The sequence below is a fragment of the Alosa alosa genome, chromosome 6 (genome assembly GCF_017589495.1).
Source record: "Alosa alosa isolate M-15738 ecotype Scorff River chromosome 6, AALO_Geno_1.1, whole genome shotgun sequence".
Lineage (NCBI taxonomy): Eukaryota > Metazoa > Chordata > Actinopteri > Clupeiformes > Clupeidae > Alosa > Alosa alosa.
The window spans coordinates 24,355,929-24,372,209 of record NC_063194.1 but is presented as its reverse complement, the minus strand read 5'-3'; the positions used below and the strand labels follow the sequence as shown (position 1 = coordinate 24,372,209).

Here is a 16,281-nt window from a genome sequence, read left to right as displayed (position 1 = left end):
AAAAAAACATGTCTTTCAGTTTACAAACTTTTTCCTCAATGGCCAGAAATTTCTTTTGCACATTTCCAAATAATTTCAACTATGAAACAAGTTGTCCTCTCCATGCTAGGGAACGTACTAGTTTCAGGGGGGCATTTAGGTCATGGAAGAAATTCTCACCAAAATGTGACTACTGGTGGACCCTCTTGGCCCCATTTTCTATGTCAGTCTGGAGGTGAGCTAATCAGGAGTAAGTATGACAATATTTTATCAGCCAATAGATGGCACTGTTACACACTCAATGTAAAGATCTGATAGCTTAGAAGACAACTGCCCACTTCTGTCTTAAAAACCTTACATATGTAATTTTATTTTTAAGCAATGGTTTACATGAAAATGTATTTCAACATTGTGTTAATTAAGAAATACAGCTGCACTTATTTACCAATCCAACTTTATTAAAAACAAAGAAGTGCCCATGGGTAACAATTTTAATGAACTAAAAAAACCTACAAAAATTGCACATACAATTGTGCCGTTTTGGACAGGATAATACACTGTTTTCATACAGTTCAATGACCTCTCTATCCAAACTTTGAAAGGGCTGGCCTGGCCAGAAAAAAGTAACCTTGTACGTATGACTTGAGTCATAACACCATTTCCACATTACATATTTAGTCTTTATTTACTTACAAAAACAGCTTGTTTATTCGTTGACATGTCAGACAATCCAAGGAACTTAAAAAAACAACTTGTATTGCACATACCCTGTCTAAAATACTCAGCCACCCGTTTTCATATCTGGAGGCAAACCTTGCCTCGTGTGGATATTTGCAGTGCACCAAGGGATTCTGGTTCTGAATGAGTGGTTGCTGGTTGTTCTGTTTAATGACTTGATAGACAAGAATTGGGTGAAATTGGGTTTGCTGGTGTGGGTTCCCAGTCTCTGCCTCCTCTCCTTCTCCACTGATCTCTCTCTGTGGTTTAACTTGCATTGGTCCTCCTTTACAGTTCTTCGTGCTTGGGAGGGTCCTCATCTGATTTGAGTTTCAGCTCTTCTGCTGTGATCTTACCATCTTTGTTACGATCCTGATTGACAAACATGTCCTTAATGACCACCTCACCGTCGATGCCTGGACGCATGCGGCCTTTGCCCTCAGTAATCTGGGACTGGATGAACTCCGTAAACTAGACAGACAAAAGAAGAGCAATTATGAGCATCTCATCTATTATGACGACTCGTTTTTCATCTGGAATACTGTAAATATTGTGTGTGTGAGTGTGCACACATTCTCTTTATTCCCCTGTAAGGTGTGTGTGTGTGTGTGTGTGTGTGTGTGTGTGTGTGTGTGTGTGTGTGTGTGTGTGTGAGAAAGAAAGAGGGCATTGTTTGTGCCAAGGTCCACTTTATGTTTCTGACCTCTTCCAGAGGGACCTCCTGGTCCTTATTTAGGTCCATGGCGGGGAACAGTGGGTCTGGGCTGTCTCCGAGCCACACAAACAGGTAGCCGTCAGGAATGCCCTTCTGCAGCTCCAGCAGCTCTAGCTCAAACAGCAGGACCGCACTGCTGGGCACCTCGGCGGCTACTCACACACACACACACACACACACACACACACACACACATACACACACACACACACCAGCACCAGAAGAGAGGGAGCTAAGAACCAGGCAACACACTAATGGTGATATGTATCATGTTACTGGCATATGAGCACTCTTTAAAGGTCATTTAAAGTGTATTTTTGGACATAAGGTTTACTCCTCTGAAATCAAGTTTTTCTAGGTGCAATACAAGAGATAGATAGATAGATAGATAGATAGATAGATTGATAGATACTTTATTGATCCCCAAGGGGAAATATGGGAGCGCAGTGAGTGATAACACCAGAGGGAACTAAAATGGCGGATATCTAGCCAAATATGGTCAATTCTGGGTGGACATCAGCAGTTTCCTGTTTACTATGAAAGTCTGGCTCCAAACACACACTACACAGACACAGTCAATCTGGCTGAAATTTTGCCAATATGGCCGACCAATTTTGTCTTAATTCCTTCAGAGCGTACGTGATTAACACCATGCTGTCCAGGCTTTCCACAGTCTTTGCTCTTAACCCTGTGGCCCTCCCTGCCTTACCTCCACTCTCCCCATGACCAAGGTGAGGGGGCACGATGACCACCCTCTTCTCCCCCACGCACATGCCCTGGAGCCCATCGTCCAGACCCTGGATGATCTTGCCAGCCCCCCAGCTGGGTCCGAGGGGGCAGATTATGACTATCTCTGCAGAGAGGAGAGTGGAGAGATGGAGAGGACAGCAAGAGGGAGGGAGACAAGATGGAGACACACAAGTTCCCTCGGACACGAGGATAAGACTGATGGTTGGTTAGTTGGTTAACACATCTGAGCTGCTGACCACAGAGTGCCCATACACATTTTTTCCTCCAGTGGGTTTGCGTGCAACGGTGCGCTGAAAGCCGAGGCGTTTGGCAACTCACGAGGTGTAGAGCAGAGTGTCGTCCATGAGAGAGCAGTTGTAACGGTACTGGATGAGGTCATTGACTTCGGTGGTCTGATTACAGACCTGTGGTTTATGGGTCACCTGGATATTCACAGTGTCGTTGGGATTGTGGAAGTCGATCACGTGAATGTTAAAGATCAGCACTGCAGACCCGGGGATCATGCCCTCTGAAAAAGAGAGAGAGAGAGAGAGAAAAAGAGATTATTAAGGAAAGTGAGCTGATTAAACATGATATAAATAACCAATTATGTTCATGTATGAAAACAGATCTGACTGCTGTTTACAAAGCAAAGTGGAGGTTCATGGCCTGTGCGTTGTGCATAGTGTTCAACTTCCTCCCACTCACCCAGCCCCTTCTCGCCGTAGGCCAAGTGAGGTGGGATTGTGACCTTTTTCTTCTCTCCGACACACACTCCCTGCAGAGCCTTGTCCATGCCGAGGATCACGAAGCCCATCCCGATGTACGTGTTGTACGTGCTGTTGCGCTGGTAGCTAGTGAGGACAGTGAGAGATGGAGTCATGAACTCATTGCCAGTATGGACCTTATCAGTCGCATTTTTGTCTGATTGCCTCCAGGGGCCACACTGACGGGCTGACGGTGTTGGGGCCACACAGCAAGTTTAAACTAGACACTACAATCACAGTCACATTCTTTTCTTATGATCTTTGCACAGTGAAGAGACTGTGCTCTGTGTGTTCACTTGTGCTTGAGCTGTATGGAGACGAGTCTCCTATCACCCTCCTCTAAAATCTGCCCTGGTGTTGTTGGCATACTGTTATTGGTTAGATGTTACACAGGAACGCTGGCGACTACGCCGTGTTTACTCTGTAAAGTGACCTTGGGGTGCTTTGAAAGGCGCTATGTACTGTTATTGGTTAGATGTTACTTTGTGTCTTTCACTGTAAACCAGTTTCCCCTTGGGGACAGTAATTGTACATTGACTGATGTTATAACTGAGTAATGTTTTTCTGTTCTTCTACCATGACAGCACCAGTAGTATGAGTATCCAATCAGACGGCAGCTTACCTGCTGTCAAAGAGGGTCCCATCCTGGAGGGTGCCATTGTAGTGGTAGCGGATGTAATCGCCTGACACCGATTTCCTTGAACACAGCTCAGGTGTATACAGAATCTCAGACACTACAGTGTCGTTGGTATGGAAGTGGTCAACCAACACCACATCAAACATCAGAGAGGCATATGGGGGGATCTGATTACCTGGACAAGGGGAGGGTCAGGGCAATGGCATAAGTCTGAGAGTGAATGTTCTGTAATTGCAACCAACGGCTATACAGTACAACCTGAACCCCTTCATTTGGGATATGTGTAATGTAGCATTTGCTACGGATTACTTGATAGGAATTGACTCAAAAAAGTAGAAAAATCCTTAAAAACAAGAGAAGCTACTTGAAAATAACACCATTTGTTGCCGATTGAAACAGACATGCATGAAAAGGGTCAGAAACCATGGTTACCATATCCCTTGTCCTCGTAGCCCAGGAATGGGGGGATGATGATGGACCGTCTCTCTCCCACACACATGCCCAGCAGGCCCATGTCCATGCCTTTGATCAGGTAACCCTGGCCAACATACGTGTCGTACGTCTGCCCTCTGGCATGGCTGCATGGGATGAGCAAAAAGACAAGCAAAACCTTTCTTTGAGGAGTCTGGCTCATCAGCTGAATTATGCAATTACAAACACAGATGTCTGCACAAGCAACCTGCATACACTTGAGTTGTATAAACAGGCATACCTGCTGGTGTTTATACACACTTACACTGTTATTAGTGAATGTCCAGGCCAGACGCACCGCAAACACACTTTTTTTCAGATATTATGCAAATATGTATACAGATAAAAAGCTTGTTAATGTGCCAGGGAATTACCCTAAGATAAGTGCCTATATCGCAACCGCTTCTTTCTACTGTAGAGGAACAACAATGGTAATCTATTTCTGAATGGTCAATTATAATTCACTGTTGTTCCCTTATATGGTTAATGTGCCAAACAGTCTAGTGAATTTTCCACACAGGAATTCAACAGATTTAAAGTGGTGAATTTACCACAATAATTAGGAAGGAAAATATCAAATGTATCTCCAATAAGGTTGGAACAATGTAATTTTTTCAGTTTCAAATTGTCAGTTCACTTTTAGTTGCTGGTGCAATTGAATGAAATGGGATAACTGGGGATAATACACAAGGCAACTGCTATCTCCTTCTCTTATCACCTTAGGCCAGGGGTAGCCTAGGCAACCTGCGGCCCTCTAGCTCCTCTCTAGCGGCTCCCTGGCTTTCTCTAAAAATGGAACAATTTCATATAGTCATTAAGCTTCACGCTGTCCCAACACATTAACATTTAGAGTACATATTGTACTGTACAATACAGCATATGCAGAGTATGGGGATTATGCCATATGCCTGAGGCTAATAAAGATAAACATGTTTAAACTGATTTCTTTTAAATCGTTCCGATATATTTGTGGCCCCAGACAGATTTATTTTTATTTCTGGTCAAAAAAATGGCCCTTTCAAGAGAAAAGGTTGCCGACCCCTGCCTTAGGCTATAACACCACATATTTTCACTTTGCCTTTTCCTGTTGGAATCAGGAGAGTGAACAAATATCTCATTCCCCGTTTTATTATATAACCAACCTAACCAACTCACCTGGAGTCGAACAAGGTTCCATTCAGCAGAGTTCCATTGTAGTGGTACCGAACGAAGTCTGTGGAAACCACTTTGCGCTTGCAGTCTTGAGGCTTGCTGAGGGTGATGGTTTGGACCTTGTCATCCGTGTTCCATAAATCCAGCAAGAGAACGTCAAAAACCAGGGTGGTGTCTGGAGGAATCACTGTACCTGGGGAAAGGGGTGAAGAGAAGGCGTCTGATCGTGCGTGAGGGGAAGGAACTCCAATCCCAACCTTAACACTAATTTTAGACAAGTAGCCTACTGTAACATTGTCACTGCAAACGGGGTTCTTAACAGGCTTGTGTTTAACATGGTCCTCTTCCAAAAATAAGGCCTATTGGCCTAATACTTTAAGTCGCTTTTGATAAAAGCGTCTGCTAAATGAATAAATGTAAATGTTATACATAAGATGTCATCCGTCGTCGGTTACCTGCGCCAAGGACTCCATAAGCCAGATGAGGGGGGATGGTGAGCTTCCTGCGTTCATTCACACACATTCCCAGCACGCCCCGATCCAGCCCGGTGATCACCACGCTACCCAGTCCGACCTGGCCCACGAATGGTTTACCTTTATCATGACTGAACACAACGATTTGGGTGTAGGAGTGGGGGAGGTAAGGGGCAGGAATAGCAAATCCACAGTATATCCCTATAATCACTGAAAGTATTGAGAGATGCAAAGTTGGTTCTAGCTACTGACGCTGTGACTGGTCGAGGTTTGCATGCGTGGCAAGCTGCGGTTTTGATTTGATAGGAGTACTCATCCGAGCTGCTTTTAGAGAGAACTATATGAGAACTGCTAGGACAATGCATGACCTAAGTGCGTCACTAACGCAAAACGTTACCACTTGGACTATGCAATGAATAAACTTCTGCACTGCGATGTCCTCACTGTGGAACTTGGTTGGTCACATGGTAATAAAAGCAAAATAAATCCACCCGTACATTTAATATAAAACATTTGTGACCATTGCTACAACAGATCGGGTTTTGCACAACCTAGCCTACAATTAACACCAAATAAGTATAACATGGAGATGCAGGACAGTCAGATTCTTGCATCCAATTTCCGGGGCGCAGATCAAGAATGTGCGCAGCAAACGAAATAATGTTATTTTAATCTCGTATTATCTCAATAGCCTGGAAATCGGTAATTTGTCTTCTGCGAAATCTGGTCTAAACCCGATGTTTAGCGCGTAATGTAGCTTACCTCGATTCAAACTTTTTCCCATCAAGAAGAGTTCCATTGAAATGATATCGGACATAATCCCCGGTTTGCACTTCTCTTGGACAAAGTGCGGGTATGGAGTAGCGATCAATAACCAAGTCATCCAATGGACTAGAATCACACTTTACATAGATTACTGAGATGACAGCGATAACCAACATGTACTTCAGCTCCATTTCAAATGTCCCGTCTTCTGTGGTGTACTCAACAGCTATTTTCCCCGACGTTTAAGGTCTTCTGCAGGAGCTTCAACTTTTATTTTCTCTTCAGTTGCAGGGGCGGTGAAAATGAAGGGCCTGTTAGACTGTTGACCATTTTACGCATCACGGAACGGTGGGGGCTCGCTCTCTCCCCAAACTTGCTCCCCCTCTCCCAAGAATCTGTAAACGTGTTAAGTCGCTGCCTGCCCGAAACCATGAATATCAACCATGCATATTAGTTTATCGTATGCTGTTGTTTAGAACCGTTTTGTAGATATTAAACAGAACTTTAATGGACTACACATGCTTTTTGGATTTGAAAGAAAGACTTACAGCGTATTTGAGCGAGTTTATTCAATAGGTTTAGGTAGAGGCATTCGTGTTTAACGTTCGTGAGACATCAGAGATTGAAGGCCCAAACAGCAAGTAATGGGGGCTACTGCTTGTGAATCGCTGCAGGGTCCTACAAGGACTAGATTAGTCTCGATTTGAGTTTGCCAACGTTTGCTTTCCAACCACTGACATTTCATTCTTTGTTTCCTTATTTAAAACATAACATTTTATTAAAGAAGTGGATGCCATTCATTCAATGTTGGGGAATATTACTCCATTAATTCGCACATGCAAGCGACCACATTTTTTACTCCTGAGAAGGAAAAATGTGTGATTCAAGTTTCAGTCTCAACGTGTAAAGTTGGGGGTGGCTTTAACTGGCCGTGCAAAATGCGCCCCCAGGCAGCCTAAAAACTACTCTCGTCAGTTGGCCTGCTCTTAATGGGATTGGCGGTTTAAATATTCGGTCCTAAAATATGTAAGTCATGCTACTGCCTGTAATTTACCTGATGCTTTGTCAGCTCAACAAGGCGTTTATACAAAATTGAGGCAGCAATAGAGTGTTTTAACGCGTGGTAAATAGGCGGCGTTGAGACCCGGGGAAACTTTTCAACCCCAAAATCACCGTCTGCCGCACAACTCCCGTTAAAACGGTAGAAAAATCTAGTAGACTTTTCCGTCCCCGCCTCCCGACCCATTCACATCGGGCCATGGCGCAGCATACGTGCAGACAGACATGAACACTTACTGCTAAAACCTGGATTGTTGGTCACAGAAGATTTTTTAATGGTTGGTGGAAAGGACAGTCGATGATCTTACCGGTAACCCATAACATGGCCTCTCCTACCCACAGCATAAGAGAAATCGCTCTATATGTCTGCGTATGGACAATTTTATTTGCTTCCGTACCGGCGCAAGCTCAGTATGAGAAGTACAGCTTCAAGAGTTTTCCACAGTCGGAGCTGATGCCACTGGAGTCGGCGTATGGATACGCGCTGGAGCAGTATGGTGTTCAGAATTGGAAGGAGAGTATAAAATATCTGGAATTAAGTTTACGGCTACACAGACTTCTAAAGGACAGCGAAGCCTACTGTAGCCAGAACTGCAGTCAGATCAGCCGGGACCATGACGAACTCTTTCAGGATACCAGTCTTCGGATAATGGGACACTTTTTACAGCGGGCATCCTGCCTTAAAAACTGCAAGAAGAACTTCCCGGTGTTTTCAGTAGCCTATCCAAAGAGAGTGACCTTAGAGGCTTTTGAAAGAAGGGAGCCATACCGGTACATGCAGTATGCGTATTACCAGGTAGGGGCTACTCTGGTGCCCATGAGCTTTACGAGGAATGATAACAATTAGCGAACAGGAAAGTGTATTAGTTTGGAGTGAGTTGTTGGGTACAGCATTTGGGTAGGCCTACAGCAATTAACATTTCGCAACATTGATTTTATGGATTGGTTTAGATGTGTCAATAGCCAGCCAGGGGAGTTTATAACCCAGTCTGAATTATGGTCAGATATAGGGGCCTTCATGTGTCAAAAATACTTAGTTGCAGGGCTACTTGGAAAAGTAGATTAGCAGAGAAGGATGAACTGCTTGAAGGGATAGGCTAAGTCCTGTGGCCACTCCAAAATATTTACCTGATGCATGTGTCACTATAATAGTGAGCTAATAACCAAATAGTTTGCTTGTGATACGTTCATTAAATGTCACTTGTCATTGTACGCTGGGCAATATCAGCAATATTGGTTTTCAAATGTGCGCGGAGGTTTTCCTGGCTGTACTCTGTACAGCCCTCTAGCCGACAGAGAGGTGAACTCAGCTCAGCACAAGGAGATGCCACGTCCCCCTATCCAGACTGCGCCCCTTCAAATATCTAACCCCCCTACTAAATACACACATCAGAGAACTATACGGACAAAAGGCTCATTCTCTTGGCCTCCTGAGCGCACCACATGCGGAAGACATCTGGTCACTGCCCAAGAGGGGTTCAGTCAACTCAAACGGTCTGCCATTCAACCTCTGAGGTCCAGCATTGCCCTCGCCGATTCAGACACGTAATTCAACGTTATCGGATCCATACAAGTTAATGTTATTCAGTTCAATCAGACTTTCAGATAGCAACATTATTATATAAACACACCATGTCTGAAAGTTGGCCCAATCAGCTCAACATGTTCAAATTCTCTGACAAGGTTGTTATTTTCCTAGGGGCATCAGCATTCTTATGCAAATGGTCCATTCTCTGTACAGGGACCATGACTTTATGTAAGTTGACTTCAGGAAGCATTCACATTCACTGCCTCTCGTCAAAGTGTCTTGTTGAAAAAACCTAACTACTGGTTTGGGTCTTGCCTAATTATATTGCTCTGGCAAAAACACAGTCTTCCCATGACCCTCTGCGTGCGGTTCAATGCATGCTTACTACATGCCCCGTAAAACTAAGTATTACACTGCTGCTGGTGTCTGTTAGAACATCCATTTAGACCAGAGATGAAACTACCTGATATGACAGCACTTTGAAAACATTGACAGGAAGCATCTCCTGTGTGATTTTTTTTTTTTAAATAGAGGCTTTTGGCTTATTGTAGTTCTGTATTACCTATGCCCTTGGATGGGGGACACAGATGTGTACTGTGGAGGTAATTAAGGATGTTACTTTGATCAGATTTGAACAGTAAGACCAGGAGTGATTCCATTATGGCCTGTATGCAAGCTGTGCATGCTTTATGCTCTTTTAAAGTAATTGTTGATGAGTTGGACCAGCTGTTCAAATCAGATTAAATTCTAAACAGTATAAACTTTGATAAATAATTGCTAATTTTTATAAATTTGATACTGCTGACATTCGTTCTGGAGGTTTAAATCTTTGTCATTTTCTCTTTCTCTCTCTCTCTCTCTCTCACACACACACACAATGTACGTCTTCTACAAACGAACACAATTTTATATCTGTTTTATCTGTGTCTGTATCCCCCTCCTCTAGCTGAATTACCTGGAGAAGGCTGTGTCAGCCGCCCACACGTTCCTGCAGAGGAACCCTGGAGAACCTCTCCTCACCAAGAACATGAACTACTACAAGAGTCTCTTCGATGTGGACGAGTATCTCATTGACCATGAGGAGAAACTCTATGAGGTAGTTTGGTCTTAAGTCTAGATTTTTATCATGCTCATACGCACACACACACACACACACACACACACACACACACACATTTACACACATTCAAACACCCTCATATAGACTACACATACATTGCTATATTACTTCATTGTTATCAAATACAAAGAGGGACTGAATGCAGTGGCCACCCCAATGCACACAAAAACAGACACACACACACACACACACACACACACTTTTTTCTGTCTCTCTCTAACTTTATACTCTTTGTTTTCTTCAGGGTGCTTTTCTAAAAGCTGTGAAGTTGTTCAATGCAGGGGATTTCAGTAACAGTGCATTTAACATGGAGCAGGCGGCTACAGAGTATTTGAAAGTATATGACCTCTGTCTCGCCGCCTGTGAGGGGTCATACGAGGTCACAGAGTTCAAGGATTTCTACCCCACCTTAGCAGGTGAGCAGAACCTTTTTAGCGGTCCAGTTGCCTTTTTTCTGGAGAGCACCTTAATAAGACAGTGCTCATTACTAAGAGGACCATAAGGGACACCTCTACTGAATTATACTCTCTGGGCTAAATGTAATGCTTCAGGGTCCAGAGATGGTCAACTGAGATGGTCAACTAAGCTAAATGTAATGCTTCAGGGTCCAGTGATGGTCAACTGAGATGGTCAACTAAGAGACAGCAGTTATTTGAAAGTGGATTGATATTACAGACATTACAAACGATTTAGTCTGAAAAGGTTCTGTGGCAGCCCTTGCACAGTACTCCACGGTGATGAAATTCTTCTGTGGCAGACAGAGGAAAAGGCTCAGTGCTCGGGGATTGTAAAGGCTATCCTGGGAGGACGCATCAGACATTTTGGCCGATGGCCTGAAAAGACTTGACAGTTTTATACTTTAGTGTTCATTTTTTGCTGACGCTGGTCGTGGTGCCTGGTGTACAATGTGTGTCCTCTGTCTCTGCGTAGACCTGTATGTGGACGTGCTGACCTGTAAGGTGAAGTGTGAGGCCAATCTCACGCCCAACGTCGGAGGCTTTTTCGTCGAGAAGTTTGTCGCTACCATGTATCACTATATGCAGTTCGCCTATTATAAGCGTGAGTGTTGTCATAGCATGCTCACACACACACAGTAAACACATACATAAATGCATGCACAGACACACACACACGCACACACACACACACACACACACACACACACACTCACAATACAGACAGGACATAGAACTGTGTCTTACTTACTGTGTGTGTGTGTGTGTGTGTGTGTGTGTGTGTGTGTGTGTGTGTGTGTGTGTGTCTATTCTGTTACTGTGTAGTGAATGACGTCCGCAGTGCAGCTCCATGTGCCGCCAGCTACATGCTCTTTGATCCCTCGGATGAAGTGATGCAGAAGAATATGGTCTACTACAAGTTCTACAGAGAGCAGTGGGGCCTGGAGGAGGAACACTTCAAACCACGGCCGGTCAGTCTGCCTGACACACACACACAGAGAGGGAGGAGAGAGAGAGAGAGAGAGAGAGAGAGAGAGAGAGAGAGAGAGAGACAGACACACAGACAACACACACACACATGCAGAAAGAGAGCGAGAGAGAGATACACATACACAGACAACACACACGCACATGCAAAGAGAGAGACACTCAGTCACTGTCTGTCTCTTAAAACATACTCTCAGACATGTGCAGAAGAAACTCATAAAATGTCAAATTTGAAAAGCCTATTTTAGTGTGAACGCAGTCACCAGGCGAAGGTAGCAATTAAGCAATCTCATAACTCAGAATGGTTTTCAGTCAAGCATTCCTTGACTTTGACACGCACACACACACACACTCCATCCCTGCACCATGACAAAAGCTCCTGTGAAAAGCCTTCAATTACCCCTTTTGACAAATGTTGGCTTGGTGTGTAAGCTCCTTCCACTGGGTATGAAATATCTAAACTGTGCCTATAAGGAGAGTGTATGAGGAGAATAACACACACAGTCCTTCAAACCAAGTGCTTTCATTTGTGTTGATGTCTGAGAAGTCTTTGTGCTCGCGCTTTGTGCTATTGGCAGGAGGCTGTCCGCTACTTCAATCAGACAGCTAAGCAGAAGGAAATGCTGGAGTTTGCCCAAAACTATCTACAGATAGATGACGAGGTAACAAAAGCAACTCACAATACACACACACACACACACACACCATTTAATGAATAACCATTTAACTTTCAAAGTGCTTTTTCATCACAGGCTCCAACAAACCCATGCCTGTGAATCTGGCTGGTCCAACATAGTTTATGATAACGGAACAATTTCGCAAAGTTAGCAAGTGGTTCATGCCTGTTGCGAGAAAATGGTTTCCATGTCTTCCTAAACTTCCTGTCTCCGCAATCTATTTGCCTTTAGAGTCTAAACACCTACAGATTAACAGTGTGGTAACAGAAACCACATCTTGGCTCCAAGGGAGGGAATTAAGGCAAGGAGCACTTGTGGCAGAGAAAGCTTACTATAGAGAGGGGGGAAGTGTTTGTTTGTGTGTGTACCAGAGAGAGAGAGTGAGTGAAAGTGAATGTGTTTTTGTGTGTGTGAGAGAGAGTGTGCATGTGTGTGTGAGTTTCCCCCTTTGAGTGTGGTATGTGGCATTGAGATGCTGACGCTAGGCGGGACAGTCTGACCACTCCTATTCCCTGACCCAGCTGGAGAGGAGAGCTCTCTTCAGTGGGCCCAATCAGCTTGCGTTTGAGTGGGAGGGGAGAAGGAAGTCTCCTGTCATGACCTGCCACTGATGACTCTGGAAGACTCTCAGTCATTACACTTTACAGCTTTACATCCTGCAAACACTGTCATATAAGTAGAGTCCAAATTGAAGTCCTTTTAAAAGTTGGAAATGAAATTAAGATAGAGGGTTGGCAGTGTTTATCCTGCAGACATACTCTCATAGAACATGTATGATTTGTATTGCTTATTCAGCGGTTGAATCTATATGGTATGAATCTAGAAAAAAGCAGGATTTAGTAGAGCACGAAGGGTCGGTGTTCAGGGGCTGATTTGTGCTTTTGGGGCATCTTTTAGTGGCCCTTCTGTTGAGCGGCTTGTTGGATGTGTTGTGTGCAGGACGTAGTCAGTCCAGAGGAGCACGTGACTGGACCGGCCTCCCCACCGGACCAGGAGTTTGAGAGGATCGGCGATTACGAGGAGTCCTTCCTGGCCGAGTGGTGGCAGGAGCCCAAAACCAAAGGGGACAATGGAGAGACAGAAGACAGAAGAGAAGTGTAGAATGCATATGCACACACACACACACACACACACACACACACACACACACACACACACACACACACACACACACACACACACACACACACACACACACACACACACACACACACACACACACACACAGGGATGGGTGAAAATACATCAAAATGTATTTTAAAATAGAATATCAAAAATACCCTAATTTTAAGTGTATCTAAATAAACTACAAAATACAGTAGCCACGGCATGTATCAAAATAAAATACTGTATTTTTGTATTTTCAAAATACTAAAAATACTCTTTAAAGGGACCTGTCCTACATGGCAGGTAAAATCAGTTCCTGGCATTTTATCCATATTTGTATAGTTTAGTATTAGTTATTAGATTATTTTTCTTGAGAACTTTAATCATCAGTAGGCAAATTAACATGATCATCCAATCGGAACAGATGAACCGGTTATTTGTTTGGCTTGCAACGTTGTGAGTTTTTTGTACCTTAAAATAATGTTTCCAAAATCGTTTCAGTGGTTCATTAACTCGTAACAGGGTGAACGACACTTCTGCGGCAAAACTGACTTATTTATTTATTTTAGTTAAAACGTTTCTTAGGGTGCAGTTTTGGTTTACAATATTGTTTACATGGAGCCATGGTAATATAGCCACACAAAGGCCTGCTCAGAAAGCAAACTAGTATTCAAGTTTTTGAATATTTGCTAAGCTTTGGCCACAATATTTGGACTTACTTTCTATACCAATGCATACATTTGTGTTCATATGATTATAGTTATGGTTGTAATATAAACATATTACCCCATGTGTTCATGAATTTGTGCATATCATTTGTACAAAATACTATTTTGTATTTGAAATACGTATTTTTAATATATGTATCATAAATACTGCCCATCCCTGCACAGATACACACACACACACAGATGATGAACTCTAAACATAACAACACACACACACACACACACACACACATACATAGACACACATACAGATAACGAGCTTAAACATATTTTTGTCCTCAACTCTCCATCCCCATAGTCCAGGTCATCTTTGGACGTTGCTGGACAATGTTATACGTACCTCAGAGACACCCACACATTATTTTTCTTTATTTGATTTCTTCTTTTTCTTTCAGCTTAGTTTATGGGTGAGGAATGTCTCCAGTCTGACGCTCTGAAGGCTTGAATAAGTTGTACTGATTCCAAGTTATCATGCACCACATATGCCAGTTACGCCTGTACAATAATTGAGCCAGCCATTCAGCATATTGCCTGTGTGCCGCTTCAGTAGTTTTTGTCTTGATCATTTGGGACCAGTTGCTCTGAGGATTCAAAAAGTTGTTAATATTTGTGACTTCAATATGTATGATTTTAATTTAATATTTTAATCATTTGAATGTAGCATGTTTTGCTACATTCACTTTTGGGTGCACATTAAGTGAATAGTGTTCCAATTGAAGTGATCCTTTTGAAAGTTTCAAATGAAATAAAGCATAAAATCGAAATCTAAGTGAGACGCCCCATTTATTCATACCTGGCACGTACGTCTAACAACGATGGTAGTTCAATTAACTAAGTCAGCATTTACACTGTTGGAAATATGCTATAAAAGTGGCATATGGGACTGGAGGAAATTAAATGGTGCAAAGTAGGATGGTGAATCACAGAAGCAGTGCTCTGAATACTGGTTTCACTAGTTCACATTCCTGAATTTGCACAAACATAAAGCATAATACATAACATCATAATAGAAGAGCAAGTTTGGCGAGGTCTCTGGCCATGGTCCTGAAGGGCATTTGCGGAATCATGCAGGAGTCGACTGCGCAGGCAGGAGTCGGGCAGGATTCCGCCATACACCCCCTTGTTCTTTAACTTATGGAAGACGGGAGGCGTAAGGGGAGGTGGTGGGTTGCGAGCAAAATCACACTGATGCTGCAACTACGGCAGGCAGACTGCGAATAAATAACCTGACTGATTGAAGAAGGCGAATAAATAACCTGTCTGATTGAAGGAGGCGTGGCAAATTCCGTCATGCTCCTCCCGAACTTCCGTTTGCAAACGCCATTTTGTTTTTTCCAAGTTTCTTCTATTGACACATTTAATCGGGGTTATACCTGATTTTACTGTAAAAGGTGGAACATTTTCACCGCAAAACAGTGTTGTTTTCGTACATAGGCTTGAATACCGAATCAACCGCCCTTAACACTTCTCCCATGTGTTTGCGCAAAACTCTCACTTTTCCCTCAACCCATAAATGCATATGCACGAGAAAGAAAAGGGCAGCTTTCATGAGAGCTAATGAGACCCTTGAAGGTTGTAAGAAATGACTGTAATGGACATTCATGAGATTTTAGCATAATCTCCCAAATTTTATCAAGATAACAAGCAAAAGCTTGCTATGCTGTGGCCTCACCCTGGGTCAGGAAGCACACTGTGGTGTGAATAACACCAACCAAGTATAGAGTGGGCATGAGGGTAGTATAGGCCTTTGAGGACCATCCCAGGCAAGGGGGAGAGATTTGCTCTCCTGCTGACCCTGTGACTCACATCACAGGTATGTAGAACAACCAAAGGTTGCCTGACCTGTTTGCATTAGAAGCCTAATTCATTTACATTTAGAGTGTAGGAGGCACTTTGAAACTGTATATAGGACTAGAGTTTCAGGAGCTGGTGGTTCAGACCAACACCCGATGAATCTGGAGTTGGTAGCTGGCTGAGGTGAACACCAGCGTGCCTCCGTGTGGCTTAGGTTGGTTGGCTTAGGCCGACTCATCCACAAGATGGGAGTGCAGTGAAGGCATCTCTCTAAGTAGCCTACTTTAGGATAGAGCAAAATCAGCAAGGATGTATTGGGAATTGGAAGTCTAATCAAAAGTAGCCAGAATCTTGTTAACGGATAGTAAACCATATATCAATACTCATGCAGATAGAAATACAGACGCATGACAAGGGTATG

The 16,281-nt window shown here is 43.4% G+C and overlaps 2 protein-coding genes across 2 annotated transcripts; one reads left to right on the top strand and one right to left on the bottom strand.

The window, feature by feature from the left end:
* Positions 1 to 416: 416 nt before the first annotated feature.
* Positions 417 to 6,993, bottom strand: LOC125296819 (peptidyl-prolyl cis-trans isomerase FKBP10-like). Its single transcript, XM_048246919.1, is given in 11 exon segments — positions 417 to 1,167; positions 1,400 to 1,563; positions 2,121 to 2,223; positions 2,225 to 2,264; positions 2,480 to 2,669; positions 2,849 to 2,994; positions 3,530 to 3,719; positions 3,977 to 4,122; positions 5,171 to 5,360; positions 5,623 to 5,771; positions 6,403 to 6,993. Coding segments are annotated over 11 exon segments (1,695 nt in total). The 5' UTR covers positions 6,597 to 6,993; the 3' UTR covers positions 417 to 984.
* A 520-nt stretch (positions 6,994 to 7,513) lies between these two features.
* p3h4 (prolyl 3-hydroxylase family member 4 (inactive)) lies at positions 7,514 to 13,388 on the top strand. Its single transcript, XM_048245912.1, has 7 exons — positions 7,514 to 8,260; positions 9,939 to 10,088; positions 10,357 to 10,528; positions 11,043 to 11,171; positions 11,393 to 11,538; positions 12,133 to 12,216; positions 13,171 to 13,388. Exons 1-7 carry the CDS (start codon positions 7,763 to 7,765, stop codon positions 13,330 to 13,332), a joined length of 1,341 nt encoding a protein of 446 aa, XP_048101869.1. The 5' UTR covers positions 7,514 to 7,762; the 3' UTR covers positions 13,333 to 13,388.
* Positions 13,389 to 16,281: the final 2,893 nt, after the last annotated feature.